At 43.5% G+C, this 18,917-nt stretch overlaps 1 protein-coding gene across 2 annotated transcripts in view; it reads left to right on the top strand.

Annotated features, from left to right (window-relative positions):
• MPHOSPH9 (M-phase phosphoprotein 9) overlaps positions 1–18,917 on the top strand; it is a 584,582-nt gene that overhangs the window by 198,836 nt on the left and 366,829 nt on the right. For both annotated transcript variants that reach the window (XM_078667592.1, XM_078667591.1), the window contains exons 7-8: positions 6,936–7,014; positions 11,250–11,356. In XM_078667592.1, the coding sequence (XP_078523718.1) occupies positions 6,936–7,014; positions 11,250–11,356 (186 nt within the window). The remainder of the gene's footprint in view (positions 1–6,935; positions 7,015–11,249; positions 11,357–18,917) is intronic.

The following is an 18,917-nucleotide window of genomic DNA, read 5'->3' as shown; positions in this document are numbered from 1 at the left end:
TGTATATATGATATTGACCAAATTTGAATATTGTGCAAATGTACATATGAAATGTGCATATGAAATGTTTTGCTTCATGTTTTATGTAGTAGTGTCATAATTTTGTACTGTTGAGTTTTTGAATAATTGTGTATATATTGGATGTCTTTTTCGTCAAACTATAATGTGTTGTTTGAAAATGAATAATTCATAAGGTATAAATAAAAATACCATACAAATCCTCAATCAATAGGTGATTTGTTTCTCCAATTAAGGAGACGTTACAAAGTATTTGTACGGCCAGCACTACGCTTTTTCTAAGATTTACATATGGTCCAGCTGCCCGTACGTCCCAGGACCTAACTCCCTGTTTACAACAGAAAACAAGTAATATAACATGCCAACATACAAAGCATTCCTGCAGTCCAGTCTACTTGTTATCAAAGCCTGAACTATAGTTTTCCTCCAATTGTCCCGGATCCACTTAGTTTCCTTAACAATTTTAGTAGGGCAAAACATTTGCCACACATTGCCTTTACATGATTTTGCATGGATAATGCACTATCTTCCTGAACTTCTTGATTTTTTGCAACCCGTTGGGCTCTGGCACTGTTCCTAACAGCATAGGCCACCAAGATGAATCCCAGATTAAATGTGCTCCCCCAAAGAGTAGTATTTCTGACTTTCCTGCATTTAGTTTGAGACAATGCTCTGTCATCCAATTTGCAGTTTCTGATACAGTCAACCGAATTATCTCTGGTGTCCTCGTGTCTTTCCCCTATTTCTATCATCAACTGTGTATCATCCGCATAAAAGCACTTGTAAAATCCCCATTTTTCCTAAAAGCTGGCTAATGAAGAAACCGATACACTGATCAGTGTTGGGCTCAGCGATGATTCCTGTGGGACTCCACAATTGCTTATTTTGAGACAAATGTAAAAGAACCCAGTTGTACTTTCTGAGTTCTATTTCTTAAAAAACGAGCTAAACCACTGTAGAGTTTTGGAGTGAAGTCCTTTTCGTGCAGTTTTTCCCATCAGAAGACTGTGTGATACAATATCAAATGCTGCCAACCGGTCATAAATGATCAGGGCTCCAGTTTTTCCCAGCTTCACCAGTAATCTGATATTATCGAACACTGCTAGAAGTGTAGCCTTCGTGCTGTTCTTTGCTCAGAAGCCTGTCTGCGAGGGATCTAAGATATCATTGGTCTCTAGATAAGCAGTCAGTTGTTTGCTAATCAATTTCTCCAAAACTTTGGACATGTATGGGAGCTGAGAAATTGGTCAATAATTCGAAAGGATGGAGACAACTAAGCATGGTTTTTTGGCAGTGGGGATATCACTGCTTCTTTCCACAAATCCGGAAACGTTGCTTCATTAAAAGTCTGCGTTAAGTGGGGACACAGTAATATTGCTAACCGCAAATAGATAAAATGGGGACACAAATCTAGCGAGGATCCTGATTTTACTTCTTTCATTAATTTCTCAACTTGCTCTTCCGTGATGGATTCAAAAATTCCTAAATAAGAGGTTACATCCGGATGAGGTTCCTGGGATTCCCAGTTTATCTCCTCCAGTACTGGTTGTGTTTTAAATGGTGAGTAAATTTGTAAGACTTAATCGTTGAAGAAGTCAGTGATTTTTTTCACAATTAGCTTCAGCAGGAGTCATTAATTGAGAAAGGCCTACTGGGTTGGAAAGTTCATTCACTATTCTAAACAGTTCCTTGGATGAGCTTCTATTTCCTCAATTCCTTTGATAAAGTAGGCTTTCTTTATTTGTTTTAGGGCTTTATGATATTTATTTTTGGATTGCCTCCATCGTGTTCCAAGGGTTTACATTTTCATTTCATCATTCTGAGCATTCTTCGATATTGGTGGATACTCGGACTCACTCTTTAAGTTGCAAGATCTGCATATCATTTTCTAGTTGTTTACATAGAAATTCTGAAGACCTTCTGTGTAAGCAACTAGAAAATGATATCCTTATCTTGCAACTTAAGAGGGACCCACTCATATCACGGGGCATACACTTGATCTACTTGATCTTCAATTTTCTAATATAGTATCCATTAACATCTTGGGGATCGATCCTTTATTTGAACAGATCTTTTTTTTTTTTATAATGTTCTCTTTTATTCTCCCAGCAAGGAAAAATAGCGCTTCCATACCCTCAATAAGCTTGAAAAGGTCAAGGAGCCTCACAACTCCAGAACTGTTTGCTTCTCATTTCTCGCCAATAGAACATACTGCAGCGGGGGAACTCTCCGAACATGTAGAGAATTTAAATTTAGAAATCTTAAATGCGTTGGACCACTGTGCCCCCCGGAAAATGATCAAGTCAACTAGAGATCAACCTTCAGAAAAGTGTAATTCACCAGAGCTCAGGATGATGAAAAGCAATTGTAAACATTGAGGGTCTGGGAATAGGTATTTGAGGGCTGAAGAGCACTTGTAGGAGAGAGCAAGAAAGCACATGCACTCTTATTGAGTGCTGAATGAAAAAAAAATCTCATTCCCTCTTTGTGAGCAATGGAAGTATTCAAGTCATCCGATCAAAAGGCTGCTAAAGACACTGTGCTGTGTGTGACCGGGGAGGGTCAACACAAGAAGAGGAAGGAAAACCATAGAGTAAGAAGCAATCACATTCGTGACAAGAAAGCCTCCCAATAGTAAGCAGTGGGTGGCACAAAGTGCATTGTAAGGTTTTATTGTGGTCCATAATAGGTCTTAATAAGCTATTAGACACAATTGAGTGAGTGAAACTAGGCAAAATATTCAGAAACCGGTGGCATTTTTGATGCATTTCTACCAATGATTTGTTTTTCTTCTGAAATTGTTATTTGTGAGGCCATTTCGTTTGGTCCAGGCATGTCCAATGCTGTCTATGAGGACTGGTGCTACATAATCTGTGTTTACCCTGAAAATTTGGTATGGGTCTGTGTGAGAAAGTGCCTCTTTTGCATGGTTATCCCCCCACGTTTTGCTTTGTTTTGATATGGTTTCAAATGTAGTGCACAGGGTCCCTGCCAACCAGGTCCCCTCTTCCAGTGCACCTTCCCTAAAAACAAATCCCTAATTGGCACGTCTGCCCTTTGTAAGTCCCTAGTAAATGGTACTCCAAGTACCTAGGGTCTGTGAGCTGAAGTGGGTTGCCTGGGACCCGCCCCCCTCACTGGAACCATGCCACTGCCCTTGCAGCTTGCATGCCCCCTGTGAGGGAGAAAACGACAGTCCACATGACACCCTGCCTGTGTGCCATGCCAACTAGCACTGCCTGAAGGCATAGGTAAGTCACCCCTCTAGCAGGCCCTTCTAGCAGGCCTCACAGTCCTAAGGAAGGGTGCACTATACCACAGATGAGGGCATATCTGCAGGAGCGGATATGCCCCAACAATATTGGGCTCAATTCCTTAGTATTGTAAGTGCCAGTGAAGGCATAGAGGGTACATGGGCTGGAAACTTGACAACTCGAGTTCCACAGCACTAAGATATCTTCACTGAACACTGGAGTGTTTGGTACCAAACTACTCCGTTCAGAAATCCCCACTAATGCCAGTGTAGGATTTATTGTACCATGTAGATGTGCCCCCTGAAAACCTACCAACCGTGGTGTGGTCACTGACTGTCTGTAGGCAGCCAGCCACCATCCACCATACATGTTTCTGGACCCCTAGTTAGAGAGCTCCTGCTTTTTGGTACCAGAAGCAATGCATATCCTGGGCAGAGGTGTCACTCCTCTTCCCCCAGGATGGACCAGTGCTCGAAGAGGGACTCTTCAAAGGCCTGCCGCCTTTCTAATGCAACCTCTAGCCTCTGCAGCTAGCAGCAGATGGCAGCAACTGGGTGTCTCTTTGGGTGGGAAAGCCGGCTAGAAAAACTCAAAAGAATCGGAGGTGTGCTTACTTCTGCCAACCCCACCCCTGAGGTGTGAGAGGCAAGGTGAAGCACAGCTTTCAGTCCCTCCAATCATGGATAGGTCTATGCCCCTCTCCCACAGGAGGGTACCATAATAGAGGGTGTTGTCACACCAGGTTAGGGGCCCATTGGCCCTACCTACTACTCCCCTAAAACACCACTAAATCTAGTATTTAGGTGGCTCCCCCAGACCTGGAAACTAGATTTGTGATAACCTAAAAAGAATGAAGACGACTGTGCAGGGAAGACTGAAGATGACGACTGCCTTGGCTGTGGAGAAGTGTGGCTCACTGGTTAGAGGAGGCAGACCTGGAAGCAGAGGTCAGCCCGGGACCAGGGTTCAATTCCCGGCTCGGCGGGGTCTTGAGTCCTAAAATGTCCATGGACTCGACAATTCTCGCTCCGGTGCCTACTCGATTCACGGGTTCACACTCTGCGACTCTGGGCAATAGCTTGCTTAATCTCCACAACGGCCCCTCGCGGCGGGATGCCTGGCTTTCACCTTGCGGATACCCTGCGGGGGTTATCTCACAGGGGAATACCAGGACGGGTTCCCTAAGCAAGCGCTTAGAAACCGCTCGGTGATTTGCGCTATATAAATTCCTGTACATTTACATTTACATTTTACATTTACATTTACTTGGCCCCAGCCCTACCGGCCTGTCTATAGTTTCTGTGAACCTGTGACCTGTCTTGCAGCCAGCGACCTCTGAAAACCATGGGAGGACTGCTGCCTTCAAAAAAGATTCCAATCTCCAGCGGACCTGTCAAGAAGAAACCTAGTCCAAGACGGATCAAGGTAGATCTGCGTCTCCTGTCCACTCTGCTCCAGATGCCCACGGCCTGAGTGGCTCACCTGTGCAGTGAAGTCTCCTCATCGATCCTGTCCTCTTGTCCAGCACTGGCTGACCGCTCCTGGCCTCTTCGGCACCTGCAGTGTGAATTCAGAGGCTCCCCCTGACTTTGACCAGCTCCGGTAAAAAGACTCGGACGTCGAAAGGCACCCCTGCACTTCAAGCCCCTGAGCCTTGGTGAGTTGAACCAATGGTGTCCCTCCGACCCCCTAGATCTCAATATACCTCTGCTGTCTGCGGTATTCCCCTTGCAACCTCTGGTGCCACACCTGCAGCCTTTTTGCCAAAAGAAGAAAGGCATTGGGCTCCTGATTTTGAAATTGCGCCCTGCACCCGGCCGCCCCTGTGTCGCTGGTGGTGTATGTTTAGTGCTGCTTTGCAGCCCCCCCCCTCCCCGTGCTTAACATAACTGCCAAAGCTTGACCCCTGCAACCGATCTACTTACCTGCAAGCAGTGTGGCTCCAGGCACCTCTGTCTCCATTGGAAAGCATTGGCCGAATTCGGATTTTGACCCCTGCACCTGGCTGCTCCTGTGCCGCTCGTGGTGCAGTTTTGTCTCCGAAGACTGGGATTGTAAGTGTCGATTTTTTTCAAAGTGAAAAGTATTTTTTGATTTAAAACATACTTACATTTTACAAAGATCTTGGTCTTAAAATAAAACAAAGTTTAATTTTCTAAAATTGGTCTGGACCTCCTTGTTGAGTCGTGTGTGCATTGTTGATCACTGTTGTGCAATATATGTCTTACACTCCTCTGTGTTAGGCCTAAGGTTGCTAACTCACACTACCGCTAATAGAGCATTTTGGGTTTTACATTGAGCCCTGTACACTTTTGGGGATTGCCTGAACTATTTGCAGCGTATTACCACCTAATGGCAATATCATATACAGAAGCAGCTTCCTACAGTCTGGCCTTTGTAGACCACAGTTGGACATCCCATGTATAATGAAACCAGTCAAAGGAAAATGGATCCGTATCTTGTATTTCTTAATGGTTGCAATAAAAAGCTATTTAGAAACATGTCCAAATGTTTATGGAAATAAAAATGGACCTGGTTGCTGAGATTGTAGAACAGGACAAAGTGGTTGAACTGGTTATCATGGTGGCTAAACAGATGTACAAAAGTGATGGGTGTTTTTGTAAATGGGGACACCACATTAAGGTATGTTATTGTGTCACTATCCCGTTTCCTGTGGCTTTGCCTTCTGGTTATCTGTGAACAGAAGCTTTCACTTGCTACAATCTTGTCTGTATGAGATCTTTGAGCAGTAGTCCCATTTACCTGTTCAGGAACATGTGCCAATAGTATCAACTACACCTTTTCTCCTTTCTGAATGAGTTCAAGAAAAATAGACAACAGAACGGTTAATTCATAAGTCGCATAATGTTCTTGCCATCGAGATAAAAGAACGTTTACCGGATGTCAGAGTAACCGGCTGTGCTAGGAGAAATCATGTGGAAAGAAGCACCCTTAACTGCAAAATAGTCACCCCCATGTCCCTTTGCAGTGTAGCCGCAGGTTTGTTAGTCATTAAGTTTTACTTGTCATAATGTGGAAGGTGTATGGGGCTTGTGCTGTGGATGCCTACAATATCAAATCATTGCTTCAAGACAGGGGCATGTCCAAGCTTGGACTGAGACAAGGCACCTTTATTCACAAGGTGGTTTCCACTTCTGTAGAGCTGGTTAACTTGCTTGTAGAGTTGACCATCTACTCTCTGGATTCCCGAGTCGGAGAAAACACAATCAAGTTGAACGGAAATCTGAAAGTATGATTAGTTTTGGTAGGAAAAATGCTTTTTTTTTAAAATCTCCTAGCTGGGGGAGTTCGACAACCAGTAAAAACCAGTTTAAGAAAGTGAGGGCAGAATATTGACCTATGGAATGATTGCAAAAAGTTCAGTACTTACGCAATAATGCAGAGGGGGCATATTGGTTTACTTAAAGAGGCAAATTGAATGAGCAGAGACAACAACCATCCCTTAATTTACGTACTTAAGTGAAATGGGTGATTTGAAAGTTGGTTTGTGTGAATATGAAAAGAAAAGAAAAAGTACTGCCTTTCCTCCCAAGATTTAAATAGAATTTGGTAGGCTATAAAATATTGATTGTGTGTTGCTTACTTTTGCGCTGCACTTCATGCCTCCGAACATTAACTCTGATATTTACTGGTACATTTTAGATCTGTTCTTCGTCATCGCAGATGTCCTTTGGTCGGAGGCAAAGTGATAGTCCAAGCTCCTTATTCTCCGATGGTTCAGGTAAAATTAATCTGGCTAAAACACTAACGCAGAAACGTTTGGGTGTCTGATGATCATGTGGGAATAAACACCTGTATTGATCACCTTGTCCAATCATCATCTATACCTTTCTAAAACACCTCATTTATGTGTTGATGATGGTTTATATTTTCAGACTTGTGTCATTGCAGTAAAGTATGTTAAAAAAGTTACTTCAGTGAGGAATTTGGTAATGATTACCTCATTTAACTTAACATTCGATATTCATTAAAGAATACTTTGGTTGCTCGATCCTTGCATTAAAATCACTATTTTATCATTTGTTAGATGTTTTGCCTACACCGGCTGTGAATTTATGTTTAATTTGATGATTTTATAATAAATATGTATGAATTTGTAATAATCTTATTCAGGTTGTTGATACAAAACAAGGATCGACGCCCACTCTTAGTTCATCATCCTCCATGTTTGTGAATATAATGCAACTTGGGGGTACCTTCACTGAATCCAGAAATGTTAAGTTAAATGAAGTAACTATTGCTTAACATCAAATTCGTCATGGAAGTAATTTTTGTTTGTTGTTCTGACGGAGAAGATCAAATCCTGCGATCAAATCCCAATACACATGTAGTGTATTGGGATTTTTTTAAATCATGCTGCATTAGTCTCTAAATCTTTTTCTTGTCTTTAATCATTTAACACTTGTCAACGCTTATTTAACGGAAGGTTACATGAGCCTACAGCTTTTAAACAGGTCTATATGCTCCTTTTCATAAGAAATACGAACCCTGGCAGTACTTAACTATGCTTCATAGTCAAATTTTCTATATTTCTTTCTAAAAATGGTAGCTATGCAATTACAAAATCATCCGGTCTCTCTACCATCTTAAGCAACTGTCCTTGTATGTTATAGAACTAGAATTCTCAGTACAGTAGATGAAGACAGAATAGTTCAGAACAGTGGTAAAAGGCCCTTCAGCCTGTTGACCTTTATTATTAATCGCTGTTTCTTTGAGGTAAGGACTGCTTAATGCTTTGTTGCATGTATGCTCTTACTCAGAGTAGGCTTTTGTGGTGCTCCGATCAATAGATTATATTAGTTTTGCATTTGTTTTGCTCCTTTGGTACAGCCATGGCAAGGGTCTGTTTTGTTTACACTGAGCTTTTTTTGGGCGTCATGCTCCCCCCCCCGCCCCACCCAAGGATGGATTGGGTCCAGTCTGTATCTTTGTCTTTCCATCTATTTATTGGTTTCATTGATGCCCTCTTACGGTTGTCCTGGGAAGTAGGACTGGTCTAGGGTGCCATCTGTTTGAGCAGACCATAGCTAGGTGTTGCTAAGCAACCACTAAGCCATTGATGTATGTTTCACACTCAGCACTCCTCAAGTAGTGCCCATTTATACAGACCTTTGTGTGAAGGAACCCTGTCATGTGGAGAAAGATTGAGAAGAGTGCTGTAGTGCTACATTCTGGAAGGCTTTGGATGCAGTGGTAAGGGAGGTAAGTGGAATCAGGTGCAGCAGTCCTATTGCCTATATTGTGGAAGATGCAGGCAAAAGGCACCGTGGCATAGATGCAATGAGATCGTGAGGTGCATTGGGACCATTTCTTTGACTGGTTTATTGGTCAGAAAAGTATCTGTGCAAGAAATACTTTACACATTTATTAAAAGGCATTACATAACCACAGGGGTGTTGGTGGATCACTTGAACTAGGAGTATGTGTGGTGGGGGTAAAGTTCTTCACTTCACCATACATAAAATGTATGTCCTGCTTTGAGGTGTACCAGATACTTTTGTTGTTCACATTGCTCCTGAATTTGTGAAATCCAATGTTGAGGTCTTCCAGTTCCAAGAAGTAAAACTTAAGTGTCTTTTTGAGGATGTATTCATTCATATTTAGATTTAATTTTTACTCTAGCGCAGACCAGGCACAAATGGGCAGAGCAGTGCACTAAAAACAAGATACAATTCATGATAATAAAAAAAGTATTATTCAAGTGGTTGCTCACAGTTGAAAAGTGAGAGATTTGCAAGTGAAATAATGCCCCGGAATCTTCTACAGGTGGTCCGCAGGTCACAAGGTTGAATCCCTACGAGGCCAACTCAGCATTGCTTTTCAGGCCAGAAAACTGGCTACCATTACATCGAGTAATAGTAATACCTGTTGAGTACAGTATGAATTAGTATATGAAATACTATATAAAAAAACAAGTTAATATTTTAATTGTTATCCTGTGGATGTTTAATGGTTGGTAAGCAGTAAAGGGAAAGAGCAGACATATGGTTGTCTACGTGCGCTTGGATGTGTTTTTGCTGCTGGCTGGAGGGAGGCAATAGACGTGTACGATTGTGGACATAATGGATTGGTGGGTGGGGGCTGGGAAAGCATATTCATTTTGTTTTCATGGTTTCCTGCTTGACAATATTGAGGAACATTCAAAGGCTACTGACGGCTCTTGATCATCTTTGTATTCCTTAATGGGATTCCAGAATGCCTGCTTGACAAAAACGTTTCATGCATATTTACTGATCTTCTAGGTTTTTGTTATTGACTGTTAATTGGCCTGTCGAAGAGTTGAATGAGCTAGCAATAGAAGGCTTCCTGGCTCTCGTGACACTGAGTATTGCAGGAGATCCTGGCAATTCTCATGTCTTTTGGCACTAAATACCAGTTGCTGAGGTGGTAAAGCTGCCTTGGACATGAGGTCGGGGACATTTAAACAATGTTGGTCAGTCTGAGGATGTTGATCAGTCTGGGGATGCTTAGTGCAGTGCTTTCTGGAACAGGGGTTGGATCTATATTGATGTACTTCTTACCACGTTTGATCCAGCCAGGGAAATTCATTGTAGCAGTGAGTGTATTTAGGAAGGTAGTGCCAGCAGCACATTGTGGACAGTTTCCCCATTGGAAGACTTGTTCAAGTATGCAGACATTTGTAGTATATCTGATTACCAAGCCCCCTTTGGCACAATATGTCTCATTATGTCATTTGAGTGTGCTCTTTAGATGGTCAGAAAACCAGTTCTAATATTGAAGGATATTTTCTTGAAAATGAATATCTTACCAAGTATTATCTCATTCATAAGGGTTTTAGACTTGAAAGACATGAAGGTCGGGTGCAGATCTTTTGTCTCTTGGGCATACATTTTTATGGTCTTAACCTCCATTTCTTTTCCAACTGTTCCAGGAAAGCAGTTAGGTGTGTCAAATTAAGTGCTCCTGCAAGTACAAAGCCAGTGTGACATCCAATACTGTATAGAGATAATGGTGTCGCATCAAGACGTGCATCTCCTACGGGTGAGGCCTAGAGTACCTCCCAGGTGGGGCTAGACTACAGTGAAAGTCTGAATAACTTCCTATTTATTGTGGATAGAGCATGCCCCACCTGCAAAATTCCTGGAGTGTTGAACATCTTTGCACTGTTCTTGTGCCGAGGGCTAAATGCTGGTAGTGAGTTCTGGAAAATAGTCACAGCACATTAAGGATAAGACCTCTAATTTTAAGCCAGAGGGTCCTAACAATTGCAGAAAGTTCCAGTTCAACATCCTTTTTTTTCTGCATGGCTCACAATGCTACCTGTGAATATAAGTGTAAGTATATGCTTGTTCCCCTCTCTTCCTCATATCTTTAGTTCCTTTATTTTCTGTATGTGCTAGTGCCCTCAAGTTGTGGTAGGGGGGACAGTTGGCTCTTTTGAGAAATAAACAGATAAATAAATGAGTCTTGCTACCATGAGGAGAAATAACATGAAGTTGTATGCTTAATTTTAACCTCTTGGTGATTGTCATTTTTTTCTTTTCACTAACTGGAGCTGCCTTGCATCAGTTTAGGTACTATGCTAAAATGGAAAGAGTTCCCCTTTATGGGAGGAAATTCCATGGGCAAAAACACTGGCCTGAATGCAATTCGCATGAAACGTGTAAATTAATCTGGGGAAAAGACACAGTTTCCGCCCGATTCCAAACTTACTGCAGCGCTTATAATTAGACTCTCATAAGTTAATACATTTAATATTAACAGAATATAACTTTAGAGTTTTTCACAATATTGCAAAACTTCACAAGTTGGAAAACCAGATGTCATGGAAGGGTATGTTGTATATGTGTTAGCTGAAAACTGTTGTTTATTTGACAGAATACATACGTCCGTATTTGTTCACATTTCCATATATGGGCTAGCTTTTTGTTCTGCGTCAATATTTTTGTTACAGTTCACATCGGATCGATTAACATCATTTTATTGTTTTTCTAGGACTGAGTTATTGGAAGTTGGATGAAAAGGAAATGTATCACTCTTTACCGGAGACTTTTGAAAAAGGCCTTTCCAACGTGTTCTCCGATAACCTGGCCATGCAGCAGGTACACCTATTTTTTTTTCTCCTTGCCTTCTGAATAGTTTACAGTTGACACTTGATTTTGGTGTGCATTCTAAAAATGATATAGGAAATGTAGCTGTAGGTATGTGGAGGCATGCTATAGGATATTGCCGGAGTGGAGAGTTAGATGTATTATTGTATTTAGTACGGAATTACGGTTAGAAACATTTATTTTTCTGTTAAGTGAATCCATGGTCATTCCTTTGGGAGATGTGTTATTAATTATGCCAGTAAAATTGCAATTTAGAAAAGGAAGCAGTAGCACTTCGTGAGACATTGTACTAAAAATAATAAAACTGAAAACAAAATCATTTAGTATATATTTTACATTCTGTAAGATCCGTATAGCAAAGGCATGCAATTTGTACTTGGCAAAATGTAACACATGGCTTATTATCAGTAGTGGTATGACCATACCGGTCAAAAGCACTGTATCTGAATGTTTCCCTTTGTTGGCTCTGTCTATGTGGACTTTGCATTTGGCGGCTATCATAACGGCAGGGCACAACCATTTAATTTACTCCTATCTGTGTTAACCGATTGAGGGTACGAGTGCTGCTGTGCTGCTACCTGTTAACATCTCATTTTTGCGCTTTGCTTTTAACTGCAGGGGGCACGAGTTCTGTGCTCGCACTGTGCTGTTCTTTTAAACCTATTAGCTACCATCGCAGGGGGCACGACTGAGTTGCTCGCACTGCGGGATTATTTTTAAAACTTGTTTTCTTAGCGCAATACTGTTCCTGGCTACTGGCGCTGCTGCTGTGAGAGAGCAGGGGGCACGATTTCAGGCGCTGCGCTGTATGCGTTTAAGACCTCACGTGTGCTTTTCACTTGATTCCCACTCCCCGTTCCACCCCGAGCCTAGCTCGTTGTTGTGGAGGGAGTTTCTTGCTTTCTCTTGACTCACTTCCGGCGGAAGGGGGGAGCGGTCTAGTTTCCTACCGCCGCCTCCCCTCTTATACCGATGTGCTGGCCGACGCGCAACGGACGCGTGCAGCGGGCGCGACAATGGCGCGCCAAAGTCCAACCCGTCTGCGCCGGGCCGGGACCAGGGGCCACTTCCCTTGGAACGAAACATCCCGGAGTACCTCTTACCTACACTAGAGAGGTCCTCCTTAGCCTCAGGTCATCGTACTGTTCACAGAACATACCCCCCCCCCCCCCCCCAAGTACGCACGTTTATTAGTTTAAACTGTAGGTCATTAGCTAAACACAAGAGAGATATTTTCGACCCTCTCACTTCCTCCCAACCTGCGGCCCTATTTCTTACAGAGACCGGGCTAAATGACTACTCCGGCCCGGACATTGCATCTGCCCTCCCCGACAACTATACCTATATAGGAAACAAGCATTAGAAATGCAATCGGGCTCGGATTTATTTGAGTTTGAGCTAATGGCATTGTAAATGCCAATGTATTGTTGCTATGTGTTATGGAGTGTGTTCATGTGGTGTGTACTGCCAGTGATCTCCTTGTGAGTGTGAGAATATTGCACCGTTACTGCCTGTGATGTCCTTCTTGTGAGTGTGAGAAGCTTGCACCTCTGCTGCCTGTGGTCTCCTTGTGAGTGTAAGAAGCTTGCACTGCTGCTGCCTGTGATGTCGTTCTTGTGAGTGGGAGAAGATTGCACCTCAGCTGCCTGTGGTCTCCTTGTGAGTGTAAGAAGCTTGCACAGCTGCTGCCTGTGATGTCCTACTCACTACTCTACTCACTACTCTACTCACTACTCTGCACTCACTACTCACTACTCTACTCACTACTCTACTCACTACTCTACTCACTACTCACTACTCTACTCACTACTCTGCACTCACTACTCACTACTCTACTCACTACTCTACTCACTACTCTGCACTCACTACTCACTACTCTACTCACTACTCTGCACTCACTACTCTACTCACTACTCTACTCACTACTCACTACTCTGCACTCACTACTCACTACTCTACTCACTACTCACTACTCTACTCACTACTCTACTCACTACTCTGCACCCACTACTCACTACTCTGCTCACTACTCACTACTCTACTCACTACTCTACTCACTACTCTGCTCACTACTCACTACTCTGCTCACTACTCTCCACTCTACTCACTACTCACTACTCTACTCACTACTCTACTCACTACTCACTACTCACTACTCACTTCTCTACTCACTACTCTGCACTCACTACTTTACTCACTACTCTACTCACCTCACTACTCTACTCACCTCACTACTCTACTCACTACTCGACTCACTACTCACTACTCTACTCACTACTCACTACTCTACTCACTACTCACTACTCTGCACTCACTACTCACTACTCTACTCACTACTCTACTCACTACTCACTACTCACTTCTCTACTCACTACTCTGCACTCACTACTTTACTCACTACTCTACTCACCTCACTACTCTACTCACTACTCTACTCACTACTCTACTCACTACTCACTACTCTGCACTCACTACTCACTACTCTACTCACTACTCTACTCACTACTCTACTCACTACTCGCCACTCACTACTCACTACTCTACTCCTCACTACTCACTACTCACTACTCTCTACTCACTGCTCACTACTCTCTACTCACTACTCACTACTCACTACTCACTACTCTGCACTCACTACTCACTACTCTACTCACTACTCTCCACTCACTACTCTACTCACTACTTTCTACTCACTACTCTACTCACTACTCTGCACTCACTACTTTACTCACTACTCTGCACTCACTACTTTACTCACTACTCTACTCACAACTCACTACTCTACTCACTACTCTACTCACTACACACTACTCTGCACTCACTACTCACTACTCTACTCACTACTCTCCACTCACTACTCTACTCACTACTCTGTACTAACTACTCTACTCACTACTCACTACTCTACTCACTACTCACTACTCTGCACTCACTACTCTGCACTCACTACTCACTACTCTGCACTCACTACTCACTACTCACTACTCTGCACTCACTACTCACTACTCACTACTCTGCCCTCACTACTCTGCCCTCACTACTCTGCCCTCACTACTCTGCCCTCACTACTCTGCCCTCACTACTCTGCACTCACACGGACAAACAGTTGTACGGCAACACTCTCCGTAGAAACCTTCTTTTAAACATAAATATATTTTATTTCATGTTAAGAAGTATATATAAATAAAACTAATATTGTTATTACAAAATATGTGAATAACTTTTAGTCAATGTAAGTATTTCTTTAAAAAACATTACATTATTTCAAATAAATTCTATACTTAAACTTTAAGATGCATGCAGAGGGGTGGGGGCAAACCTGAATTTGTCAATATTTGTGAAGCACAGCTTCGGCGTTTCCTCTGCACTGGGAGGGGTCAGAATTAAGGGTATGGAAAAAGTTTTGGTTTTTTTTTTACACAGGCTACTTTTGCCAAGTGTCTGGATTCCGACATTCAAGTTGGAGAAGTTCCTCAGTTTAATTGCATCTTTGCCCGTGTAAATATGAGCCACAGGTCAAGATCATTTCCAACCTGATCGAAACAGCCAAGATGGAAATTGTACACAGAGCTTTTCTTTGCAGTTGTTTTTTAATGCACAAAAGCACATTAAGCAACTGCCTCTCCAAGTTTAGCTTCTGAGACACATTGTCCCATATTTATAAGGGAAAAGCATAAAAAATTCACAACATCGTAAAACTGCCAAGGTTTCCAAAGACGTTGGCTTCATGCAATGCCTGTTTCTGCAGCGAGTTCTGGATGTCTGCTACCAACGTGTAGCATTTCCAGTGTTCTCTCCACTCTCAATGTCCTTAAATTCTATTTTTTACTGAATGTCTTCGGTGAATGAAGTACCAAGTCGCCATTTTGAGAATGAAAGCTTCGACACTCCTTAACACTATTCCATTGCCAGGAAGCCCATTAAGGAATTTCCATATGGTTCATGGCATCATCTCTCGTTGCTGACATACCATCGAAGCCCAGCATGCAGGGGCTGAAACATTTTGCACTAACAGTGTTAAGGCACTAGGATTGCGAAGGGTGCCGCGGGCAGAGAGCCGGAGCGTTAATGCACCACACTTCCTCAACGTTCTCTCAGTGTCTTTGCCCTTTAAACGAAAGCCTCTCTCCGTTCTGGGGCTTTGGAACTCTCCCCGGCCTTCGGCGTGCCTGGCAGCGCCTCTCCTGCCTCTTCGCGGTGAAACTGACCCGGCCCTACCAACGCTCACGCATCGGGCGTGAGCACGCCTGTGCCGGCCCCGGCTCTTCCTCTCGGCTCGAGGACAGAGTTAAAGGCGGGCCGGCCCAGCGGTGCAGGAGGGCTCCGGGAGCAGTGCGGGCGGCAGGGGGAGGCTCGGAGTCCCTGACGGGGAGTGCAGACGAAGCCTTCAGCTTTCACTCACCCGTGGGGGCTCTGGGCACTCGGCGACTTCCAAGGATTCCAGCGGGAGGGGCTGGAGCGCGCTCACGGCTGCAGGCAGGCACACAGAGCAGAGCGGTGCGAGTCTGGTGAAAGGAACGGCTCGCACCGCGGGGGATATTAACAGTACCTTGGCACTTGCAGGCAGGAGCGGCAACCAAGGGGAAGACAAACGTTGCGGGCCCCTAGCCCGCGGTGACTTGACGAACACTTCCTTTTTCTTCAGCGGGGGTCGGCACAGGCTTGTGCGACTCCGGCGATCGGGGGCACTTTTGGATCTTGACGCCAGCGGGCGTGTGCAATCAGGCAGGCGCGGCCCGCGACCCTTGGCACGACGGTGCGGGGGTCTCCTCAGCGGGGGCGGCGCGGCCTGACAAGCCTCCAAGATCACGAAGCGGGGTCACAGGGCACGGACTGTGCAGCTGTCGACCAAGACGAGCATGTATGAGTCATCTTCTGTGAGCCTCGCCTGCTGCCTCTCGTCATTTAACATTGAACGCGCTCACCGCTGTGAACGCGTTCGCATCATCTGGCTTGCATTACACGGGCACTCTGACAGCTCGTAATTAAGATTAATCACTCTGCCATGCTCGTTCTCGCACACAAAATGCCACATCGGGCACGCGTACATTACTTATAGCCTATCACTTCAAGGCTACTACATACACAGCACAGGGAAGACGAATCACTGACCAGATGCCAGAAAACGCAAAGGAATGTGTGGAATTCCTCTCACCAAGGCCCTTCTTCTTCTTCTTCTTTTTTTTCTTATAACATTAGGATCTCGAAACTCCTCCCCCAGGGGGAGGAGTCCGAGCCCTAAAAATAGAGTGGGGAAAGAGGGTGGAGGGATAGCTATAGTCTTTAATAGATTATATTCCTGCAAATGGGAGGACCTTGATTTACCTAACAGTGAAGCCGGCCTGTTTAAACTCCTGCTATCTCCTAACTTTACCCTTTCTGGGGTGCTCATCTACCGTCCCCGCCAGTTCCTGGGCCACTGCCTTCCCTGAGCACATAGCACCATTACTCCAGAACTCTACTAATTTCTCGATTATTGGTGACCTGAACATACACCTGAATGACCCATCCTGCTCCATTAGTACCAACCTTTTGCAGGACCTTGCAGCTCTTAATATCACCTTACACAACTCTGGCCTCACTCATAAGGCAGGGAACCTTCTGGATCCCATCTTTTCGAATTTAGAAACTATTACGTGAAGGCCGTCCCTACCTATTCGATGGTCAGATCATTATATGGTAACTTTCTCCGTTACTATTGGTTGTTCATCCAATAACTCCTCCACCTCCACTGAATCAAGGACAACCAGAAACTGGAAAAATCTGGATCTCAAGAAATTTAACTCCTGTCTTGAGAACACCAGGCCCCTCACCGAAGTTACTAGCACTAAAGCGGAGGCTGTCATTCACAGTTGGCTCACTTATGCTGCCAATGCTTGCTTACCTCAGCGTAAGCAAAAGTACAACCTGCATCACCCGCCTGCGCCCTGGTTCACAGACTTGCTGAAAAAAGAAACAACTATCTGCAAAAACCTTGAGCGCAAGTGGCACATACATTATGATTTATGTTCCAAGCAAACCTATAAGACCGCCTTAACCAAATATCACTCACTTTGCAATACTGCCAAAATGGAATATGTCAACCTAACTATTCTTGAGGCACAAAACCGCCCTAAGGCGCTTTTTAAGGTTGTACAGGAACTTTCGGGCGCATCTTGTCAGCCCAAAGCGCCTTGTCTAGACGCTATACAATGCAATTCTTTGGCAGAATTTTTTATCTCCAAAATCAACGCTATTTACACTGACTTTGGAAAATCGACCCCCCCACCTTCCCTCTAAACTACCTGTTTCAGGTATTCTCTGTGAACCTGAGGCATCAGAGGATATGCACTCCATACCCTCACAGCAGATCAGCCTCCCTAAGGCACCTGATCCAATGATCCTCTGCGAACCTGAGGTCTCAGAGGAGACAAACCCCGCACCCTCACAGCAGATCTGTACTTGGGACCCCCTTAATAGCACCATACTTCATGACATCATCAGTAATATCAAATCGGGTTCCCCACTAGATCCACTCCCCCCCACAAATTTTAAAAATCCTGGACACTTCCTCTCTTAATCTAATCCTGGATTTACTTAACACCTCCCTCAGAGAAGCCAAGGTACCTTCTGCATGGAAACATGCAATGATAGTGCCCTTATTAAAAAAGGCGTGCTGACCCCAATAACCCATCCAATTTCCGCCCCATCTCACTCCTCCCGGTTTTTTAAAAAATTCTGGAAAAGCACATTAATACACAACTCACCCAACATTATACAACACTAGAACAGGGGTATCGGGCCAGAAGTCTGCACTTCATCCAATTTATTACGGTCTAATAAGTATGTTGTGGGTGCTATTAACCTAGAGTCACATACCCCTAGACTCCCAACATAATTCAAAACACCAAATGGTTCAGCACCCCACACAATTTGTATTTCGCAATAATATTAAGACACAGTTATCCAAAAAATACTTCAATAAGACATAAAGTTCTTTTCTTTCTTTTATTGGTGATCTTCCAGTTTAAGAGAAAACGTAGCCAACGCGTTTCGTCCGTAGGACTTCTTCAGGGCTACAACAAACAGACATACAAATACATACATTATACACGGAGCTATTTACAATTAAAACATAGGTTGATTATACATTTTTTGTTTTTAAAGAACAATTACATATCACTAGATCATATGTCAGGCATCTTCTACTTGGAAAAGCATGTTCTTAAGCATATGTACCTTTAGAGAGCAAGGTGAGCCATATTCTAAAACATGTATAACTATAAAAAAATTTCCACATTTTTGCATTTTCAACTGATTGTAATCAGTGTAGGAACACTAATGGGAGGAAGGAGACATTGTCATGAAAGGTGAGACCTATTATGAAAAACACACGCTTCTAAGTGTTACATTTTATGAACTTTTACTTTTTTTATATTATACTCTTTCCTAAGAATTTTTTTGGGGAAATTTTTCTTAATCGATTTTGATTCGTGGAGGGGCGCTCATAAGAAGGAAAGAACATTGTATTAAAGAAACAGAGTGTGAATTAAATTGTATGACCCGATGGCGA

This window comes from Lissotriton helveticus, chromosome 11 (assembly GCF_964261635.1).
Source record: "Lissotriton helveticus chromosome 11, aLisHel1.1, whole genome shotgun sequence".
NCBI lineage: Eukaryota > Metazoa > Chordata > Amphibia > Caudata > Salamandridae > Lissotriton > Lissotriton helveticus.
This window is presented reverse-complemented; position numbering and strand designations above follow the sequence as displayed.